The sequence below is a fragment of the Electrophorus electricus genome, chromosome 18 (genome assembly GCF_041902795.1).
Source record: "Electrophorus electricus isolate QZ-2024a chromosome 18, ASM4190279v1, whole genome shotgun sequence".
NCBI classification, from domain to species: domain Eukaryota; kingdom Metazoa; phylum Chordata; class Actinopteri; order Gymnotiformes; family Gymnotidae; genus Electrophorus; species Electrophorus electricus.
Window position 1 is genome coordinate 2,936,551 of NC_137514.1, and position 24,248 is coordinate 2,960,798.

A 24,248-nucleotide genomic window follows, 5' to 3' on the forward strand; every position below is an offset into this window, starting at 1 on the left:
AGGCATAGTAAGGTCACTAGTTTCCTTGCTTTGCCCAGTTTGAACACCGTGTGGTCCCAGAGGTAGCAGGTGTAAATACAGTATAAGGGAGCAACAGGCACTGTCATGAGAAATGCACTAGAAACTGGACTGGAGACACATTTGGAGGAACTGTTGTTTTTCTTTCTTCTTCTTTTTTTTTTTACATTTTTATGTTTGTCTGAAATCTTAAAGCTAAATCTGTTTATTATTTTTTTTATTTAAATAATAAAGAGATGCAGCTTTAAGATTTCTTGTAGCCTGTATGTAACCATGCTCACACACATCAGGCCTCCTTGTGACTGTGCTAGAAAAGGCATTGTAATTCTATTACAGGTATAGGCCTGCTAATGACCCACAGTCATGACTCACCCCATGGCTGTGTGATAGTTATGACTCATCCCATAGATGTGTGATACAGTCATGACTCACCCCATGGCTGTGTGAGGAGTCTTGGACGGACTGGCCTTTGGACGATGCTGAGAAGGAATTAAGGAATTAATCACAAATGAATAAATTAAATAATAAAATGTTACATTAATACATGTTATTGTTCACATTAAGCACTTCAACTGTAGATACTATTCAAATGCAGATAAACAGTGGAATACATAGGCTTTAGTTTATTGTCTTTATTCCATATTTTAACAATGCTCGTTCATGTCCATTTCTAGCCAGCAGAGGGAATCAGCAGGCAGCTCTGGGGTCTAATGAGTTCTGTTCATGACTAATAAATGTGTTTAATCTACAATGCTTACAGAACAGATAAATGCTGCACTCACATCTGGACATACAGATTTGAATGTGTTATCCTCATGTTGATTGATAAGTATGCCTTTGTGTGATCATTTTTGAAGGGTTAGTGTGTGTGTGTGTGTGTGTGTGTGTGTGTGTGTGTGTGTGTGTGTGTGTGTGTGTGTGTGTGTGTGTGTGTAGTAATACCCTGCTCCTTTCTGCTTCTCTTTCTGAGAGTCACTGTGAGAAATGAGGTTCCCATCAGAAGCAGCACCAGAATCACACACACAACACTGATCACAGTGGAATATGGAAATCCTGGAGAGGGCACAGAGTCATAATCAGTGAACCAATCACATTTAACCTTTATCCTGATCATTCAGAAGTGTGTGATGAAGCTGACAGTATGTGAGTAGTTTCACTCCATGCTGTACAGTCCACTGTGTGTCAGCACCTGTATCAGGAGAGGAAGCTCCTGAGGATGTGGTTGGTTTGGTGAACTGTGGACTGATGTGTGATGATGAATGTGGTGATAAGGCTGAAACTGGACTCTCTGGTTAAATAGAAAAATAAACACAGGAGTGACAGATTATTATAATGTTATTGATATAGACTGTTGACAGTGACACGTGTCCAGTGTGTCTGTGGCATGCTTTAATTTCATACATGGCAAAGAAATCCACAGTTGCTTCAGATATTGTGGATGTGGTGGCTTTTAAAATCTGCATTTTGGTGCTGGTGGTTGTAAATTTGAAAACAAATTTAGTGCTGTAAATTAGATGGGAAGTGTAACAGTGTTCAACAGCTAATTCAGACTCTACTCATTTAGACATTTATAATATTGTTGATCAGTCATATGGGTTGGGAGGGCAGTGAACAAATAAAACACACAAAAGACACTTGGCTACAAACAGACACTAGTCAAATTTACAGCCTTGTCTACCTATAGACACTAGACTATTTTACAGTCTCCAGGTAACCTACAGACACTAGACTACAGCCTTGGCTACCTACAGGCACTAGACTACTTTACAGCCTTTACTACCCAAGGATAAAAACATTTGTTTAGTTCCTGTCATCTAAACAGCATCAACTGATTCTGGACTCTCTAGGATTTGCTAAAATAGTTTTTTAATTAAGTAATTTAGAATGATGTATAGATGTTGCCTCTGCATTGTCAAAACAATAAAGTATTACACAGTTCTTGTTATTTACTCACCTATAACTCTCAGGTAGATCTGTGTACTATAAATCTTGAATCCACGATCAGTTGTCCAGTCTGATGTAGTTCCACACCAGTATTCACCAGAGTCCTGAACCGTGACATATCTGATAGTCACAGTCAGGTTTTGCTTTTCTCTGTCATAATACAGTGAGATGTTTTTTTTAGTTTCTGGTTTTCCTGTTTTGCTGACTGATCCTATATAATTACAGCCACCAGTGTCCACTCTCTTGCAGAAAAGCTTGGGTTCACTCCTGTGGGATTCTGGGTAATGGCAGCTGATGTTCACAGTTTCTCCTACATAGGCATTGATGGTCTTACCACAGCATGAGTCTGTCAATCATACACATTCAGGTCAAAACGTTTGCATTCATTAATAGTTCTTAATGTTTCTTTTGTTCTAGAATTTGCTATGTTAATAAAAGGGAAATATGCCACTTTAGGAACGCTTCAGAGATCAGATCTGCATCAGCCTCACTTCCCTTACAGCTACAAACGTATGAAAGTATCAAGTTTATCTTAACCTGTATACATTTATATTTTCAGCATTTAGCAGATGCCCTTATCGAGGGTGATTTACAAAAGTACAGTTTGGCAAAATTGTTATTATTTCTGAAAGCTTTAATTGATGAAGTGATTTTGGCAAAACTGTATGTTACATGCTACTAACCTGCTGTTACATTGAGCTTCACTTCAGTGTAGGCGTGCAGTTGATCAGATACATTAACAGCACACTGGTATGTTCCAGTGTCATTTACACTCAGCTCTCTGATAAACACACTGAAGAATCCTGCACTTCTATTATCATGAATTGAGAATCTGTCTTTATGAGTCCACGTACTGTTTTGATTTGTTGTTATTTGATCTAAACATGACTGATCTGTTACATTCTTACAGAAAGATTTCAGTTTGGTTTTGTATTCATCCTCATATCTGCACTTGATGGTGACTCCTCCTTCCGCACATGCAGTCACTGATCTAGAGACCACATCCTTGGACTGTCCTGTATCTGAAAGACATGACAAACATCCATGTCAGCAACAGCTTCATATTGAAGTTGTTCATTTTGTTTCAATTCATCCTTCCCTTTTTCTCTACTGTGTTTTAGTCTTGGTTTGGTTTGTTCTGCATGTCACTGTATGAAATTCCCTGGGAGATGTTATAACACCATTGTAGCACTGATCATCAGTACTGCAACATGTGTTTGAGGGGTGTGATCTTAAATGGGATGATTACAATGTCACTGTAATGGGGCTCAAACCCAGGACAGAGAGGTGATGACCCTGACACTGCTGGGTGAGTTACCACACTTCAATGAAGGTGGGCCCGTGTGCAAAACAGTTAGATCTTAGAACAGGTAAAACAAGAGAAGTAAAAAAAAAACAACAGTAGGGAATCTAACCCCGACCACTTTGTTGCAAAGCAAACGAGCTCCCGCTAGACTAAAACAACCTGCGTGTATATATCGCACTTCACAGGAATGGAGGATGACAAAACAGGAGGAAACACTAAACACCACGCTGATTGTAGAAAACGGGAAAACAAAGGCCGCTATGGGAAGAATGGTAGCACCGATGCACTGAGGAAAACCAAATTCTGAAACTTCCCAAACAAAAACAGAAAACAGGGAGGGACATTAGTGTCTAAGGGGAGCCTTGGGAGAGAGCCAGACTCTAGAAGGGAAAACTGGAGAAGGGCGGGGACGTGTAAAAACACAAACACCCTCACAGCGCAGAAGAGAGGTGTAGCACAAGGGCTCACAGACCTCGATACACAGAGTTACCAGCTAGGAGCTTGGATCAAAACTTTAGCAAAGACCCAACACTGAGTGACTGTGTCACTGGGCTTATATAGATCTACCCCAGCTGTTGGGCATCAAGCCTGATTAGTAGTGTGCCTGGTGCCAACCCTTACAGTCACACTGTCATAAGGACACTCAGGACTTCTGTGGTTCAGAAACTCCAGTGGCTCAGAGACTTCCAAGTAAAAGTGGAAAAAAAATATATATATATATATATTTTTATTTCTATGAGGTCTTTGTGGTTACCCATATTTAAAATTAATTCTGTCACTGTTCTATTGCTTCATCTTCAGAAACTGTACTGCTGTACTGTCACCCATGCGTCTGTTGTTGCTAACACAAGGATTGCTCTTTCCTGTAGATGTTACTCACAGCTATCAAGAGGAAGTGATCTCCAGCTGCTGCTGGATTCAGCACTTACTCGTTTTTGTTGTCCTGTAGTAAACTACAGCTGTTTGGCAACATGCCAATATCATATTTCTAATAAGGTGAAAGGTTAGAGGATCCTCCCATTTGGATTTTATTTAGTAATATGCTGGTTATAATTTAAATGTGTGCTTCACTTTAGAACAAATGTGACTACGAGTATACATCAGCTCCACACTGGTACCTTTTACTGAATTCCACAGTGAGGCCTCTGATCTTCCTGTTTTACACATTTCAAAATGCATTTCTGATTCAGTCAACACACAGTGGCAATGAACTGCTAATCAAACTATCTTTGAGTTTGTGTTAACTCTTTAAGTCTCTTCTTTGCACTTCATGGCGACTCCCAAATATCCAGTTATGTTTGTTGAGACCCCAGTAAGATCTAAAAATTCACCAAAAGTGACCATCTAAACAAAGACTATATTTGACCCTGCTGATAATAATGATTAAAGATTGATTTTTATACCTGAGATCACATGCAGTGTGAAGATGAGAAGAATGAAGATTCTGAGTTCAGCTTTATGTTTACTGCCTCCAACTCCTAGATTAGATGTGTGTTAGAGATTGGGTGTGTCTGTCTATGTAGGTCCCTGCCACTGTATCTGGGCTTACTAACCCTGTTCATCTTCTTATGGCTTAACTCATATGAAAAAAACTCTTATTTCTGTTTTTGAGGGCAGTGAAAAATAGACTGGCATTAATAGAATGGCCTTAAGCCTCCTACTACAGAGAGAGAAACATGCATCTTAAACTATTTCTCTCTCTCTCTCTCTCTTTCTCTCTCTCTCTCTCTCTCTCTCTCTCTCTCTCTCTCTGTGTGTTTCCTACCTTTTGATGTCTTCCTCTTTTTCTTTAGCTTTCCCAGCATTATTACACACATCAGAAGAATGATTGTTATTATGACCAAAACCACAAATAAGGTAATGAAGGATCCTAGTAAAGCATTAGAGATGAGAGCACAGATCTCAGTCTCTGGTAGAACAGCAGGGGCCACATATAATATATAGAATTTATATGAAATCATATGTGCATGCAATACTGCTATTTCTGCTATTTTGTCCTTAGAGAAAATAGAACTGATCTGATTCAGTGTAACTACATGTCAAGTTTTGTGGTCATAGCAAGTCAGAATCTTCTCAAATTCCACAACACAAAATAACAGGTACACATGGTCTGGAGGCTATTCACATACATTGTGGGTACAGGCCTTTATAGATACATTTATGACCTTGAGTATGTGTCACTGGATCACTCGCTGTATGGGCTTTATCGGGTTTTGGACCAGCTCGGTTGCTGATAATATAAACCGTTTTTTTGGGGGGGTTCCTCTAGCAGTAAGGCTGGGGTTATAGTTGTAGACATGCAGATGCTACAGAGGTAGTGATGTACATGTATGCTGTGCTGGTATACTGTGTGTGTAAAGTGTGTAGGAATGAGTGTGTGAGGGCGAGGTGACAGGGATGTGTGATATGGTAGAGTGAAATAATGTGGTTTGAGCCAGGCCGGGTGTGTCACGTCCCTGTAGTGACGTCGTTCACGGCCCTGCCTGCCATCTAAACCGACAGAGAGGTTTTTAGCTTTTATTCTTTACCATAATTAATTCAGTTTCTGTAAGTTTGTGGTGAGTTTTGTATATGTTTCACATAAGCATATCCTTCCTAGGTAATAGAGTGTAGTTTGCGATCCACTGAAATGGCTCAGGAACAGCTCACAGAAATCTACACTAGTGAGATTACAACAGTTTCCAGGAAATATGCAATACATTCCATTCATCTTAGAATTTAATGTTAATTATTTTATAAAGATGCAGATGTAACTATTAAAATATGACATTACAGCTAAAACATTAAGTTTCTCAAAAATCCTGTGTTACTGAAGGTTTATTTAGAGACATTGGACAGGAGTTCACAACCATGTTCAGGCAGCCAGATTAAAAAAAAAAAAGTGTTTGTCAGTGAAAAACAATGATTACATTTTGCTAATGATCCTGCATGAATCACAGATAACTGCAGAAAGCCATTATTACAGAGGGTTCATTTTAAAGAAGTGAATGCTACTGTAAAATGCTAAGGACAAACGTCTCAGCTGGACAGGAGACATGACAGTTATAGAAAATAGAAGCTCTTCACACTCTAACCCGCAGTGGTGAGTCGCATGGTTCAAACTCATATGTAACCATGGCAACACTTCCTGTGTCTCTCTCTGTTCTATGGTGGTGCTGTGCTTGTTTTCTCTCTCATCATTTCTGTCTCTCTCTCATGTTAAAGAACTGCCAAACTCAAAGTGTATAAAAGCAGCCCAACATATATGAACCATTAAACTACTTGGCTAATTGGTCCATGTGAAGCTATTCATATTCACAGTGATTATTTGATTATATTTCTATATTCCTGTTGAGGTACTATTTAGCAGGATAGTATCAGTGTTTAAGAATATGTATATATTCTAATAGTAAGAATTAATTTATTGTCCCCTGTCTTACACTGGCCACTTTTAATCACACTCTGTGTATTGGTCAAGCAGTGTTTACACTGTCACTCACCAGTATATTCCTCCATCCTCTGATCTCAGATCAGTGATGGTAATATTGAAGACTCAGCCTTCTGTTACATCATCCAGAGAGAATTTTCTACAGCATTTAATGTTTAGTGTTTATTCAAAAAAAGAAAAGCTAACAGTGAACAAGTACATGTGCAAATGAGAGTGGCCTTGCTCAGGGGCCCAACAGTGGTAACCTAGCAATGTTGTGGCTTAAAACAGCATAACCCCTTGTTAGGCATGTAAATAGATAGATGTCTACCTTCTATCTCTGCCTACCTCCAGATGACCATGTGGACTCAGTATACACCGATGTGCTGGGATCAGGTGTTGGAGGGGTGTAGGTGGAGTGTGAGACAATAACATTCATAGGTGTGTCTGAAAGACAGAAACAGACTTCTAAATTTCAAATATTTCTCATATTCAGTACACACAAAAATCTTGTTTTTTATGTATTATAAATCCCTACTTCACATAATTGCCTCAGTTAATCATCATCATCATCATCATCATCATCATCATCATCATCATCACCATCATCATAACTGTCGTTATCTGCTCATCACTCACCCACTTTAACCACTAACAGAATCTCTGTGTAGTGATCATGCCCTTTCTGCTGTGTCGCACACCAGTATTTTCCTCCATCCTCAGATCTCAGATCAGTGATGGTAACAGTGAAGACTCTGGCTGCTGTGTCATCATTCAGAGAGAATCTCTTGTCTTTAGCAGTTTTAGAATCAACAGGGATGTTCTTAGTCCAGAAAGTATAACACTCTCCTCTGCAGAGGTACTTCATGTGGGTTTCATATCCAGACTTATAGGGGCATCTGATCTGAACTGAACGGCCCTTGTATCCAGTTACTGTAGTTACAGCAGCAGTTCCAGCTGTAAAATAAATCATTGTGTTAGTAATGTACAGTACATGCAGAAGATCCACTGTTATGACTATTCACTTCACTACCAAGTCCCTCTCTGTGTGGCAGGTAAACTAATAATGTTCTGAACCTGTCTGATGATAGTGAGCAGTAAATGGACAACTCACCTGGGAATAGACTGGACAAGACGAGTATAAGTGTCCACATGTTGAACTGGGTGGTGAGAGTTCTGGGAGAACTGTCTCATAGTCTGACACGTCCCCCTTCAGTTCTCATCACTGCTTAAAGTGGTGTGTGTAACCAATCACCGCCTCTATTCTCTCTCATTTTTTCAGAGCTCTTCTCTCTGTCTTTGGATTTCTCATTTCTTTCTCTTTTCTCTCTTTTTATCTTTCTTTCAGAGTGTGACTGAACTGAGTTCACTGAGAGTGTGACGTAGTCCAAGATCAGGTGTAGTTTATATCTGGAGAGCCATCACCTAAGTCCTAATGTGACCTCACACACAGTGGTGAACACACTGATGTTAAACAATGATGTGAAGGAAGTCTTGGACATGTTTTGTCCAGGTGTTTTATAAACAATATGCATGTTCAGAAAAACAAAAAACCCACAGTGAGCTCCTGCCACTTCCTTTTTCTTTTTCTCAGACTCATTTCTAAGCCTCCCTGCACCTTTTCCTGTGTGTGTCATTATTTCATATATATACTGTTGTGCTTTCCTTTACTTTAGACTTTTTGCTTTACTGTACATCAGACCAAAGCAGCAACTGTATTGTATGTGTCTGTGTTGCTATGACAAAGACTAAGGTCTCAGATGCTGTCTGTCCTAAATAGTCTGTGATAATGACGAACTAATCTTATGTATTTGTTTGTTTCCATTTAGGTTAAAAACATTTCATGTTTTGTTTGGCACATTGTCACAAACAAAGAGCTGTACAGTTATTGGTAGCTGGTTCCACAGTTGTACACTCTGCTGCACCACTGTGCCATTTAGTGGTAAAAACATTTTATGCAACCTGGCATTGCTAAATGGGTCCTCTGTCTGGTCCCCATTCCCCTGTAGCAATTTTACCCAGTAGAGTTTAATGTATCCAAACTTCAAACTTTCACTTATCTGACACATTTATATAGTACCTTTCTCAACACAAGGACTCTTTACATACAGAAACCAGCATGTTACAATCAAATCACTCACACACCTATGAGAAGCAGGGACTGTACCCCCTAGAGGAAGGGAGGAGGTTAAGATATTCCCAGTTAGTCAAAGGTCCATGCTACAGTACAGCATACCAGTACTGCCATCTAGAGTTCAGTGAGCATCACTGCAGCTGCAGTACGAGTACAGCTGCAGTAGAGTATGTCTACCCACTTAATCTCTGAGTGCAACAGGTTTGTCAGCATAGACTGTATAGCCTAATAACTTATCATGTGTTTCTGAGGAAAAATAATCACACAGTAAAATGAGGTTTTACTTGTGTGTTTTTGCTCAGTTACTCCACATCTGAATGGTGTGAGTGCAATTAATTTTATGGCAGGGATTTATTAGGCGTGGTGTTGAAATAAACTAAAATATCATGAATTGTATTGACGAAGTGATTTATGCACATATGTGATGGTGACCACGTTAAATGTCAGTGAAGCCCTTTGTGCTTGTAATGCAGAACCAGATTTTCCGCTCTTTGTATTTTACTTTATTCAAGTTCAAAGTTCAAAGTTCAAAGAGGTTTTATTGTCATTTCAGCTATATACAAGTACACAACAAAAACGAGACAATGTTCCTCCAGGACCATGGTGCAACACAAAACAACAGTGCAACAGACAACATGCTACACAAGTGCAAACAGTACAATATAGTGCAAAAATGTCATTAAATAAACAACAATAAATACAGGACAGGACAAATACAAAATGAGTAGACAATGCAATTATTTAGTCCAGTACACAGTACTGGGCATATGTAAAGCCAGTTGTGCATAGGAATCAGTGACATACTACCCTGAACATAGCAGTCACCGGTAGCAGCCAGAACAGTTCAAAGTACAGTGCTGGTTTAGTACAGCAAGTAGGATAATGTGCAAGACTGCAACAGGAGTGCATAGTTTATTTGTGTGAGGTTTGACTTCAGCACTAGTCCGATGCAGAACAATGAGTGAGTGTGTGTATATGTATGTATGTACATTTATGGTTGTTAAATTGCATTAATAAACCTGTAGTTTATTGACACCAGTGATGTTGCTTTTTAAAAGGCCTAAGGTGGTACCTGTTACAATAGACTCCCTTGTAAACATACTCTGGTCAGTTCAGCAGGAGTAGGGTGTGGCTGCCATATGTGCTGAACTGGGTGTGTCTGTCTGTGATTTTGGAATAACTAAGTACTGAGGGAAATGTTTTGTGTTATACAGAGTTTAAAATATACAGTCACCTTCTCCTATTTTCCCTCACTTTGTCATTTTTCTTTATTTCACAAGCACACACACACACACACACACACACACACACACACACACACACACACACACACACACACACAGACACACACACACACACACACACACACACACACACACACACACACACACATATGCGCATGCACACACATACACATACAGTAGGCATACATTTCACATCATTTCTTGTTAGAGTCTGTCTTAGGCACCCTGTTATTAGATCCACTTGGACAATTTATTTTAACTTGTAAAAGGTTTTTTACACACAAAAACCTTTAATATATCAGAAAGCATATTAATATAAAAAGCATATTATTTCCACCAGATGGCACTGTTTCCTCCTGAACTCATCAGGCAAATTCCACTGCCACAAAAACAGAACAAATAGAATAACATTTACATACATGATACATGTATATTATCATATTAATACTGAGAGTCCTGTGTGCAGAATCAGCTCACTGGCAAAAGTTCCTTTGAGAGTTTTAAACAGTCCAGTACTGCCAGCTCCACAAGTTGAGTAAGGAGATCCGAATACCTACAAATATTTACTCTTCTCCTCCTCACACTTACCCTGAGTGTCTTCTTCTCCCCACACTTAATCTGAGTGTCTTCTGCTCACAATTACTCTGAGTGTCTTCTGCTCACAATTACTCTGTGGCTTGCACCTCCCCAGATCAGCCATGCATAGACTGTTATGATAGATATGAAGTTTCCAAGGAAAAAGTTTTTCTGAGTTGTCAACTGTTTGCAGCCTTTAAATGGATGATTAAATGAGCCGTTGTTCAGTCTTATGTGTTGCTCTGTTGATGACTGTGGACAGACTGGGTTTTTTGGTTACACTTAGAAGGTCATTTTGGAGTAAATCACAGAGTCCTCAGCTTCATTGGAGTTTAGTGCGTGGGTTGTGCTTTGCTGAGACACATTTACAGTGCAGTATGTGATGGAGTCAGACGGTTCATCTACACTGGAGTAGATTACAGTGTGTGAAGACCCCACTGTGGTGTAGACAGTGGTGAGTGTGGACGTTACTGCAGTACTCAGCTCCTGATCTTCAATCTCCTGATAGATGCACTCATTCTGCAGAAGAACAATTTGTATAAAGGTTCTATCTGCGTTAATCAAGACAGTCAAGCTAAAGTATGTTGAAACTTTGCACATTACTGTGGAATTGTTATAGCACAAATATTGTAGCATATCTAGTCTCCTTAATAGATTGAGTGTCCTTCAGAAACATTAACAAAATTCTGCGAGAGAGTAGGTATACAACAGTATTAGCATCACATTTCACTTTGTCCTCAGTACTGTCCCTGTCCACTGGATGGCATGTGGTTTAGATCAAGGCCTGATACCTGTCTAGTGCTGATTGGCATTGAACCTACAAGGATCAGCTCTGTCATGCCTGCAAAACAACAAGAGAAGTTATATTATTATCAGATAGCAATGTACAGAGTGTATTTTTCTGTGTGTGTGTGTGTGTGTGTGTGTGTGTGTGTGTGTGTGTGTGTGTGTGTGTGTGTGTGAATATGTGTGTGTGTGTGTGTGTGTGTGTGTGTGTGTAAGTGTGTGTGAGTGTAAGTGTGTGTGTGTGTGTGTGTGTGTGTGTGTGTGTAAATCTTTATTGTATTTTTAAGTGTTTGTTATAAGGCCATTTATTTAACTAAAATGGCACCATGCATCCTTAGTCTGGAGGTCTTGGTTTCTAAAAGTTTTATGTGTGTAAAAACACATGCAAAATTGATAAAACCCAGAAAACCCTGTTTAAGTTGATCTTCCTGGATCCACTGAGCTTTAAAAATGAGAAACATTTAGTACACACAAACATCTTCTTTACGCATGTATTTAAATACATGTTGTCATTTGTGTAGCTTGTTTTTTATAAATCATCTGCAAGACTTATTATTATTATTTTAGTGGTAATGGTTGACTTCTTGTAATGGCTGACAGCTGATGTTGATCATTATTAAAGACCTCCATTCACTGAATGATGCTGCTAGTAGTTTGGCTTAGAAGAAGGACAAATTGTTTCTCAGTTGTTTCTAATTGCACCAGAGGTTATTGAAGCATTCTAAGGTCAAATTGTTATCATCAGTACTGAAAAATTGCCCAAGGACCAATCTGGATTTAAATCTTGATTCTCAACCCAGCTGTTTTCATAGAGAATATAGAGTGCATCTGGAAAGTATTCACAGCACTTGCCTTTTGCCAGATTTTGTTATGTTACAGCATTATTCCGAAATGGATTAAATTCATTTTTTCCCTCATAATTCTACACACAATACCCCATAATGACAAAGTGAAAAAAAGTTAGTTCGGAATTTTTGCAAATTTATTTTTTTTTAAAAATCACATGTACATAAGTATTCACAGCCTTTGCCATGACACTCAAAACTGAGATCAGGTGCATCCAGTTTCCACTGATCATCCTTAATAGAACTGTAGCCTTTATACCAAGATAGACCTAGTACCAGAGTAAGAGCTACACAGATTGTAGTTACCCCACCACCCACAAATTAAAATAAATATAATAATAATAATAATAATAACCTGTAACAATAACCTGCTGTACAGTACTAGCATTCATTCTCTGAGTAAATGACAAAGCACTTTTGTAAGTTGCTCTGGATATGAAAGTCTGCTAAATGCCATATATGTAATAATAATAATAATAATAATAATAATAAATGCCCTAGAGTGCAGTCAAATGGAGGTGATAAGCCCATCAACATGGTTATGTGTCTAATAAAGTGACCACTAAATGTATAATACTGTAAATAATACTGGTTTCAACTGCAATACTTATAAGATGAACTTATATGCTAAATTAGTATTTCCAAAATAAGTTCAAGTTTACTTACCATTATGTAAGCATATATGCAATGATGAGGGACTATCTTCATTCTTTTGCATTTACTGAATTTCAATTTTCTTTTCAAAAGGCATTCCCTTTGTATCCATTTTATAGGTTTTAGTGGAGTCTTCTTTGTCTCCATAATATAAACCTTCCGAATCTATTTATTTAGTAAACTCATCATAGCAGTTCACACCATATGCATCACATCACCGAACTAGTGTGTAAGACACCAGAAGACATTCTGTCTCAGACACTAGAGCTGCTACAGTCTACTCTACTGTCAGTCTACCCACAAACCCTTCTGGTCCCTTTCAAGCTGTTTATGACCAAGTCCAATTACCCACAAACCTCTGTGATCTTACACATACTGTTTCTTATACTGTTTCACTACCATCAAACTCTCCTCATCAGGACACTTATTGTACGGCTCAATTACCCACACTTCTCTCTGATTCCTCAGTGGGTGATACACATCAGTCAGAAGGGTTGTCTGCAGAAGCTCCAACTAATACATCAGTGAAGTTTTGAGAATGCAGACAGTTTTAATGATGCTGTGACCAGGGAGACCTTCAAGGAGGACTCGTGTTTGGATTCTGCCTGGATCGTTTGAATGCTTCCCAAAGCCACAATAAGAATCATACATTTTATTTAAAAGAATATAAGGCCAGCTGGCCTGTGTTTGTCACGAAGCCTGTGCTGTTCTGAGCAAGAAAGTCTGTACTGCCATCTAGAGCACAAAGTTAGTAAGTTACAATGATCACCGTGGTAGAATAAATGATTCAGTTACAAGCAGGGGTGATTCTAGGATTAGAGCTTTAGTGATGCAAAGCACACAATGAGACCAGCACCCCCATCTCACACACACACACACACACACACACACACACACACACACACACACACACACACACACACACACACACATCACACACACACACACTCACACACACACACACACACACACACACACACACACACACACACACACACACACCTGTACATCATTCTCTCACCTTTGAAGGAAGAACATCTGACTTTTTGGATGTTCTGTACAGCTACCACAGCACAGACACACAGACTGTAACTGGCACTGCTGTGTGCATGAGCGCATGTGATCAGTGCAGCTACTGCACGGCTTCTGGGAGAACAGGGCGGGGGAAGAGTAGGAGAGATAAAGTGGATCATATAATTCACGAGTGAAGGGACGATTGCTTTATTTTCATTGTTAATATATTATGTTTAAACCATATACCTTCTATGGTTTTAACATTTTTTCCAGAGACAAACTTCTGATCTACTTAAAGCCCACCTAAGTGGAGCATGACTGTTAAGTAAAGAAGACTGTAAATTTCCTCCTGAGAAACTAGTATGTCACTGTAAACATCTCAACATATAAAACTGTGAGAATGACTGAGAATATCACATAAAGCTGATGTCTGAGCTCCCAATCTATAATTGTATGCAGTGTCCACTTAGGGTCTTTTCTTTGGAATAACTGCAGCTGAGGCTTACGGCTCTTCTTACATGCCAGATTTTCTAATGGACTTTCCACAGCATGAGGGTCAATTATGAACAATCTGATAAATATTCTAATCAAATAACAATTATTAATAATCACTGCATATCCTGGCACTTAATATGCCAATCAAAGGGACCTACATGAGATATTTTGCTATTCTAATATTAGCCTGTCTTATAAAACATCAGTTAAAGAGAGTGTGAGATGGATAAATGAGTGACACATGTATCTATATGATGATAGAGTCCTGATCTGCTACATATCTGATGGTCACTGTGAAGATTTGCTTTGTTCTGGTCAGTACTGGTGAGCTGAATCAGACTGATAACCTGATCATGGATATTTGATTTAATTAAAATGTGTGCAAAGTTTACAGCTTTGTTTGTGTTTGAGCCAGTGTTTTATCTTTGTAGTTGGAGTCATTCAGTATCTAGATCTGAATTGTGATGGCCATATTTGATGTAAATAATGTAAATAATGCACTACAATGTAAATAATGTGCTTAGAATGTTGTACCGTATTGGCTGCAGCAGTGGGCGGGACTAAACCCTCAGTGGCTCTATTGAACCATCAATTATGTGCAAAGGGCTCTGAGGTCACGTGATGTCCACACCATCGTGGCTCAGTAGCACAAAACATCCAGGAGTTCCATTGTTCCCCACTAGATGGCGGAACACATTTCTTTATTGAAATGAGTCTTTTACTTCCTTAGTTCATAATTTCTATGTGATACACAAAGGCAGCTTTCATATTTTTCATAAAAAGAAATTGGAGATTTCAGCTTAAATAAACTCTCTGCTCTTTTAAATAGTCTCTGCTCTTTTTATTGGTAAAATTTGAAGGGATTAAATATGTACACAACAGAAATAAGAAAATTACATTATTTTATTTGAGACTGAAACATTTTCTAGGCCTTTATGTTTACAGGTTAACCAGAGGAAGGGTGTGAGTTTTAGAGGTTATTTACCAGCTCCCACCAGTGTCACTGTGAGGTTTTCACTGATCCAACATCTGTTTTGTTATCAATAATTCTAAACTTAACCCTCATTCCAGGAAATTATATGATCTCAAACAGCTGTTGTTGCATGAGATCAGAGATCAGACTACCTCAAACTTGCAATACACACAAAGCACTCTGGGAAATAGTTGTCAGGAAGTGACACAATTGTTACAAACCACATAGTGAACAACTCATGAGCAAAAATAAGAAATAAAATAAAAACTTTAAAAATGTCTGTAAAGACATGAGCTTTCCAAACATCAAATTTGGGATGAGCTCTTAAAGTGGTTCTCAAGAAGATTAAAATGTTCTATAAAACAGTAAATATTCTTATTTCAGCAGTACGCCGAAAGGTGGTGACATCATGTAGAAAATGCATGAAACAACAGAAGAAATATAGTACAGTGAGCAAGTTCTGTGAAGGAAGCTGACCTGAAGAAAATACAGTGCAGCATGAAATCACCAATTACATACAGAAGATACAGTTCAGAACATTTGAGCAGGGATGGATATTGCACTCAAAGGAATATCAAAAAAATTATCAGTAACTTGTAAGTCAGGCTATTACAGAAATTTAACTTGAAGTACACAACTATTAAAAATTATCTCCATTCTGCAGAATCAGAGCAGAGAATTGAAATGGCTTTTTGGGTTTCTGTATGAAGGAGATAGGTATTAAAAGTAAGTGAGCAGCTCACAGCATCCAAAGAAGTAGATGCAGTTACAATACATCATAATATTAATGAGTACAATGTTTGTTCAAGTTTCCAGGGCAGTAGACTAAAGGGCTGCAGCACATATGAAATAATGATTTACACAGGAAGTGGTTAAGAACTTTTTACTGTATGTGTTATTAATAAAAGGTATGAGATCCAAAGCTATAGCGAAGCTACTTCCTCTATGTCGCAATAACAGTAGGGCCTACACATTGAGGGTTAGCACAATTAACTAGCTAGTCTAGGTGTCTGAAATAGTGGTGTGGCAGGCAGTTTTGAGGTCTAGGCTTACAGAGCTAGTAGCAATCGTGTGTTCATAATAAATACTGGCTTGGGATACAGTGGACCATATTTATATAGAAGATCTATTTGGTTAAATACATTCAACATTCACTTAGGAACTTCAGACACTACTGTATATTTATAGCATTGAACTGACTCTTTTATCCAAAGAAATTTACAGTTATGACTGAGTACAACTTGAGCAATTGAGAGTTAAGGGCCTTGATCAGAGGCCCAACAATGTCAGGGCTTGAATCAGCAACCTTCCAATTAAACATCAAGTACCTTAACCAGAAAGCTACCACTGAGGTCTCTCACCCAGCAGCAGTGGGCAGAGTGCCAGGCACTGTCTACAGGGCTGAAACTACTGTTTGGACAGCATCCACTAACAGCCTATGATCACTTAGACTTAGCATCATATATTCAAATAAGACACTAGATTAGTGTAAACATGGTGGTGTGGAACAAACCATCATTTCTATGATTAAAACTGTTATTGGTTAAAATGGTTAAAATGGGGGATGAGGCCAATGAAATTCCAGTTCTTCTTCCTCCTCTGCTTATTTATAATATAAATGTATTCTAGCATTCTAGAAATACAAAAATATAAGTAAATAATCACTGTCACACCCAGAACCACAGAAAAGGCATGAACACAAGACTCAGATACATAAAGGCAGTCAAACCCAGACTGTCTCTACTGTCTTGGTAAAGTAGAGAAGGGTGGAGTGCAGGGTGTATGGGATGGAGAACTCATCCTGGTCTACATCTCTTCATGACAGGGTGTGCAAGTGTGGAGGGACAAGTCCCCTTCATTGCCGAGCTGAGAGAGAGAGAGAGAGAGAGAGAGAGAGAGAGAGAGAGAGAGAAAGAAAAAAAAGTAGTTTTAGATGCATGTTTCTCTTTCCATAGTAGGAGGCTTTCACCGCCCTCAAAAATAGAAATGAGGGGTGTTTTTCATATGAGTTAAGCCATAAGAAGATGAACAGAGTTAGTAAGCCCAGATACAGGGGCAGGGACCTACATAGACAGACACACACAATCTCTAACACACATCTAATCTAGGAGTTGGAGGCAGTAAACATAAAGCTGAACTCAGAATGAAGATTCTTCTCATCTTCACACTGCACGTGATCTCAGGTATGAAAATCAACCTTTAATCATTATTATCAGCAGGGTCAAATATAGTCTTTGTTTAGATGGTCACTTTTGGTGAATTTTTAGATCTTACTGGGGTCTCAACAAACGTAACTGGATATTTGGGAGTCACCATGAAGTGCAAAGATGAGACTTAAAGAGTTAACACAAACTCAAAGATAGTTTGATTAGCAGTTCATTGCCACTGTGTGTTGACTGAATCAGAAATGCATTTTGAAATGTGTAAAACAGGAAGATCAGAGGCCTCACTGTGGAAGTCAAGAAAAGGTACCAGTGTGGAGCTGATGTATACTCGTAGTCACATTTGTTCTAAAGTGAAGCACACATTTAAATTATAACCAGCATATTACTAAATAAAACCCAAATGGGAAGATCCTCTAGCCTTTCACCTTCTTAGAAATATGATATTGGTATGTTGCCAAACAGCTGTAGTTTACTACAGGACAACAAAAACGAGTAAGTGCTGAATCCAGCAGCAGCTGGAGATCACTTCCTCTTGATACCTGTGAGTAACATCTACAGGAAAGAGCAATCCTTGTGTTAGCAACAACAGACGCATGGGTGACACTACAGCAGTACAGTTTCTGAAGATGAAGCAATAGAACAGTGACAGAATTAATTTTAAATATGGGTAACCACAAAGACCTCATAGAAATAAAAATATATATATATATTTTTTTCCACTTTTACTTGGAAGTCTCTGAGCCACTGGAGTTTCTGAACCACAGAAGTCCTGAGTGTCCTTATGACAGTGTGACTGTAAGGGTTGGCACCAGGCACACTACTAATCAGGCTTGATGCCCAACAGCTGGGGTAGATCTATATCAGCCCAGTGACACAGTCACTCAGTGTTGGGTCTTTGCTAAAGTTTTGATCCAAGCTCCTAGCTGGTAACTCTGTGTATCGAGGTCTGTGAGCCCTTGTGCTACACCTCTCTTCTGTGCTGTGAGGGTGTTTGTGTTTTTACACGTCCCCGCCCTTCTCCAGTTTTCCCTTCTAGAGTCTGGCTCTCTCCCAAGGCTCCCCTTAGACACTAATGTCCCTCCCTGTTTTCTGTTTTTGTTTGGGAAGTTTCAGAATTTGGTTTTCCTCAGTGCATCGGTGCTACCATTCTTCCCATAGCGGCCTTTGTTTTCCCGTTTTCTACAATCAGCGTGGTGTTTAGTGTTTCCTCCTGTTTTGTCATCCTCCATTCCTGTGAAGTGCGATATATACGCGCAGGTTGTTTTAGTCTAGCAGGAGCTCGTTTGCTTTGCAACAAAGTGGTCGGGGTTAGATTCCCTACTGTTGTTTTTTTTTTACTTCTCTTGTTTTACCTGTTCTAAGATCTAACTGTTTTGCACACGGGCCCACCTTCATTGAAGTGTGGTAACTCACCCAGCAGTGTCAGGGTCATCACCTCTCTGTCCTGGGTTTGAGCCCCATTACAGTGACATTGTAATCATCCCATTTAAGATCACACCCCTCAAACACATGTTGCAGTACTGATGATCAGTGCTACAATGGTGTTATAACATCTCCCAGGGAATTTCATACAGTGACATGCAGAACAAACCAAACCAAGACTAAAACACAGTAGAGAAAAAGGGAAGGATGAATTGAAACAAAATGAACAACTTCAATATGAAGCTGTTGCTGACATGGATGTTTGTCATGTCTTTCAGATACAGGACAGTCCAAGGATGTGGTCTCTAGATCAGTGACTGCATGTGCGGAAGGAGGAGTCACCATCAAGTGCAGATATGAGGATGAATACAAAACCAAACTGAAATCTTTCTGTAAGAATGTAACAGATCAGTCATGTTTAGATCAAATAACAACAAATCAAAACAGTACGTGGACTCATAAAGACAGATTCTCAATTCATGATAATAGAAGTGCAGGATTCTTCAGTGTGTTTATCAGAGAGCTGAATGTAAATGACACTGGAACATACCAGTGTGCTGTTAATGTATATGATCAACTGCACGCCTACACTGAAGTGAAGCTCAATGTAACAGCAGGTTAGTAGCATGTAACATACAGTTTTGCCAAAATCACTTCATCAATTAAAGCTTTCAGAAATAATAACAATTTTGCCAAACTGTACTTTTGTAAATCACCCTCGATAAGGGCATCTGCTAAATGCTGAAAATATAAATGTATACAGGTTAAGATAAACTTGATACTTTCATACATTTGTAGCTGTAAGGGAAGTGAGGCTGATGCAGATCTGATCTCTGAAGCGTTCCTAAAGTGGCATATTTCCCTTTTATTAACATAGCAAATTCTAGAACAAAAGAAACATTAAGAACTATTAATGAATGCAAACGTTTTGACCTGAATGTGTATGATTGACAGACTCATGCTGTGGTAAGACCATCAATGCCTATGTAGGAGAAACTGTGAACGTCAGCTGCCATTACCCAGAATCCCACAGGAGTGAACCCAAGCTTTTCTGCAAGAGAGTGGACACTGGTGGCTGTAATTATATAGGATCGGTCAGCAAAACAGGAAAACCAGAAACTAAAAAAAACATCTCACTGTATTATGACAGAGAAAAGCAAAACCTGACTGTGACTATCAGATATGTCACGGTTCAGGACTCTGGTGAATACTGGTGTGGAACTACATCAGACTGGACAACTGATCGTGGATTCAAGATTTATAGTACACAGATCTACCTGAGAATTATAGGTGAGTAAATAACAAGAACTGTGTAATGCTTTATTGTTTTGACAATGCAGAGGCAACATCTATACATCATTCTAAATTACTTAATTAAAAAACTATTTTAGCAAATCCTAGAGAGTCCAGAATCAGTTGATGCTGTTTAGATGACAGGAACTAAACAAATGTTTTTATCCTTGGGTAGTAAAGGCTGTAAAGTAGTCTAGTGTCTGTAGGTTACCTGGAGACTGTAAAATAGTCTAGTGTCTATAGGTAGACAAGGCTGTAAATTTGACTAGTGTCTGTTTGTAGCCAAGTGTCTTTTGTGTGTTTTATTTGTTCACTGCCCTCCCAACCCATATGACTGATCAACAATATTATAACTGTCTAAATTAGTAGAGTCTGAATTAGCTGTTGAACATTGTTACACTTCCCATCTAATTTACAGCACTAAATTTGTTTTCAAATTTACAACCATTAGCACCAAAATGCAGAGTTTAAAAGCAACCACATCCACAATATCTGAAGCAACTGTGGATTTCTTTGCCATGTATGAAATTAAAACATGCCACAGACACACTGGACACGTGTCACTGTCAACAGTCTATATCAATAACATTATAATAATCTGTCACCCCTGTGTTTATTTTTCTATTTAACCAGAGAGTCCAGTTTCAGCCTCATCACCACATTCATCATCACACATCAGTCCACAGTTCACCAAACCAACCATATCCTCAGGAGCTTCCTCTCCTGATACAGGTGCTGACACACAGTGGACTGTACAGCATGGAGTGAAACTACTCACACACTGTCAGCTTCATCACACACTTCTGAATGATCAGGATAAAGGTTAACTTTGATTGGTTCAGTAATTATTACTCTGTGTCCTCTCCAGGATTTCCATATTCCACTATGATCAGTGTTGCGTGTGTGAGTCTGGTGCTGCTTCTAATGGGAACCTCATTCCTCATAGTGACTCTCAGAAAGAGAAGCAGAAAGGGGCAGGGTATTACCACACACGCGCACACACACACACACACACACACACCCTTCAAAAATGATCACATAAAACAATACTTATCAATCAACATTGTCATGAGGATAACACATTCAGATCTGTATGTGCAGATGTGAGTGCAGCATGTATCTGTGCCGTAAGCATTGTAGATTAAACACATTTATTAGTCATGAACAGAACTGACTAGACCCCAGAGCTGCCTGCTGCTGCCCTCTGCTGGCTAGAAATGGACATGCATGAGCACTGTTAGAATATGGACTAAAGACAATAAACTAATGCCTAAGTAGTCTACTGTTTATTTGCATTTGAAGAGTACCTACTCAGATTAATGTGAATATCTGTGAGTATTTAACTGTTAAATGTGAACAATACCATGTATCCGTTTAGTATGTGATTACAATTTATTCATTTGTGATTAATGTCAAGAATCAGCATCATCCAAGTGTCAGTCCCTCCAAGACTCCTCACACGACCACTGGGTGAGTCATGAGTTTATCAAACATCTATGGGGTCAGTCATGAGTGTATTACACATCCATAAGGTGAGTCATGATTGTAGGTCATTAGCAGGCCACTACTGGAACAGGTGCACTACATCTGTAATAGAATTATAATACTCTACACATGTAGTAAAATTATAATACACTTGGGATGCAGCCCTCTGGAACCACCATAATGTTTACACCTGCTACTCATGACACCACCCAATGTTCAAACTGGGCAGTCCAGGGAAACTATAGACAAATATTCCATTAATATGACCCCAAAATACATTTTTGTACCTCACTTGAATGCAAAGAGTTGTAGACAAACAAAAAAAAAAAAACATTCAATCTCATTCATAGACACTGCTGTTAAGGTCACAACATTTTTTTGTCTTTACTCAGGTTCCACTTTCTGACTGTGACAGTGAGATCAAAGACACCAGAAGCCATTTTGTCTCAGACACTGGAGCTCCTACAGTCCACTCTACTGTCAATCTACCCACAAACCCCTCTGATCCCTCCCTAGCTGTTTATGCCCAAACCCAGTTACCCACAAACCCCTGTGATTTTACACACACTGTTTGGGCTAATGCTATAATTCTCTCTGAGAATTCCTCAGTGTGTGACACACAACAGTCAGCAAGGACGTCTGATGAAGCTCTAATTTATACAACAGTGAAGTTTTATAAGAATGCAAACAGTTCTAATGATGCTGTTACCAAGGAGACCTTCAAGAAGGAGGAGGACACATGTGACTATGCTTCTGTCAAACATGTCACTTGATCAGGCTAGTTTAGCAGTTTATGCTTTTATTTACATCCATTTTACCAAACATAGATTGTATAACTTTCCCTTTCTCTCAAAGGATCTTCCACTTGTATATGTTCATTTGCACAGGTGTTTTGTTTTCTCATGTTCAGGCTGGTGGGTGAAAGACCAAAGGTTGCCATAGCTTACTTCAAAATGTAAAAATTGACAGATAAAAATGGTGGTGTTCCTTAAATAGAGGGATTTTACATGCTGATTTTACATGGAACAGAAGGCAAACCTTTGTTTTATTGTGTTCTAACAAAACCTCTTTTGTTTTCTTGTGTTCATTCTATGAATAAATGTCAAAGCACTTGTGTAAGTTGCTCTAGATGCCAAAAGCCGTAAATGTAAAATTTACATGTTCAGTTTACTTGAGAGTATTTTACTACAACTTTGCTTATACTGAAACCTCTCAACATCTCTTTACTGAGAGGTTTGAATCTCTCTCTCTCTCTCTCTCTCTCTCTCTCTCTCTCTCTCTCTCTCTCTCAATAAAATTTGGACTTTTTTTTTTGCTGGTTCATTACATTAAAATATAGACAAAGCATAGAGATAAATGGAGACAGAGAAATGCAGTAAGCTCCAGGAGCTCTGACATGTGTACGAAGTGACTTGGTGTGGTGATCTAACGTGTGTCGGTCCGAGTGCAGCAGGGCGTGAGACTTCCTCGACAGGGACGAACATTTAATAACATAAACGACAGCGGCACTCACGTATTACAAACGATAGACATGAACAAGAAACGATTGACATTAAACAAAAACATAAATACGTTACATTCAGACATTAAATCTACAATGACCAACCACCACAGGACGCCTACTCCCTTGGCGAAGAACGGACTTCCTAGCAGGAGGTGTGTGGACACCCCCTGCACTGCCGCCTGGATCCCAGGATATTGGGGAGAGGACCATGATCGCTGTCCGTGTCTTCTCCGGAGGCAGAGTGGAACACCCCCAGGAATTTCTTGGGGGGAGGGGCTAAGGCTGTGGAGCCTGGGCCGAGGAGGATCGAGGGGCACCACGACGACCAGAAAGAGGGCGGTCGCGTGGAGCCAGCGGGACCTCCTAAGCCCCTTAGGGGGAGGGGTCATCATCCACACAGTATGTGGTGCTTGTGCTAGGTGGTATTAATGATGGTTAGATAAACCCTGTTGATCTCCTCAGCTGTTCCCACATGGTAGAGACTTGCAGCCAGAAACAGTGCAGTTCTAAGAACAGACTATGTGACAGTCAATCTTGATGAATGACCAGTTGAGTCTATAGGCTGAGCTCAGTGATGTCGTGATGACATCTCTCCAGCTCCATATGCAAAATGTCTGTAAAAGAAAGTCACATTTAATTGTTACATATCTTATTATATGTGTATATTTCATATTATAGTGATTTAGTGTCTTTAATAGTACAATAGTATTTTAGTGTAATGTGGCTTAAACCCAGGACACATAGGTGATGACCCCCACACTGTGCTGGGTGAGCTACCACACTTTAATGACGGTGAGCCAATGTGAAAACAGTTAGATCTTAGAATAGGTTAAACAAGAGAAATAATCAAATCCCAGCCATTTTGTTGCGATGCAACAAGCTCCCGCTAGACTATGGCAGCCATAAAATAACCTGCCCGTATATCGCACTTCAGAGGAATGGAAGACAACAAAATGGGAGGAAAAACTAAACACCATACTGAGT

At 39.2% G+C, this 24,248-nt stretch overlaps 1 protein-coding gene and 1 long non-coding RNA gene across 2 annotated transcripts; both read right to left on the bottom strand.

The window, feature by feature from the left end:
• Positions 1–263: 263 nt before the first annotated feature.
• LOC118242720 (uncharacterized) lies at positions 264–1,287 on the bottom strand. Its single transcript, XR_004777002.2, has 3 exons — positions 1,208–1,287; positions 961–1,071; positions 264–497 (listed from the first exon to the last, which is right to left on the bottom strand). It is a non-coding gene; the product is annotated as an uncharacterized LOC118242720 (long non-coding RNA).
• A 677-nt stretch (positions 1,288–1,964) lies between these two features.
• Positions 1,965–7,853, bottom strand: LOC145652100 (polymeric immunoglobulin receptor-like). The gene is made up of 5 exons (XM_081701569.1): positions 7,789–7,853; positions 7,314–7,631; positions 7,023–7,121; positions 2,646–2,984; positions 1,965–2,308 (listed from the first exon to the last, which is right to left on the bottom strand). The coding sequence occupies exons 1-5, from the start codon at positions 7,826–7,828 to the stop codon at positions 1,965–1,967; spliced, it is 1,140 nt and encodes a 379-aa protein (XP_081557695.1). The 5' UTR covers positions 7,829–7,853.
• Positions 7,854–24,248: the final 16,395 nt, after the last annotated feature.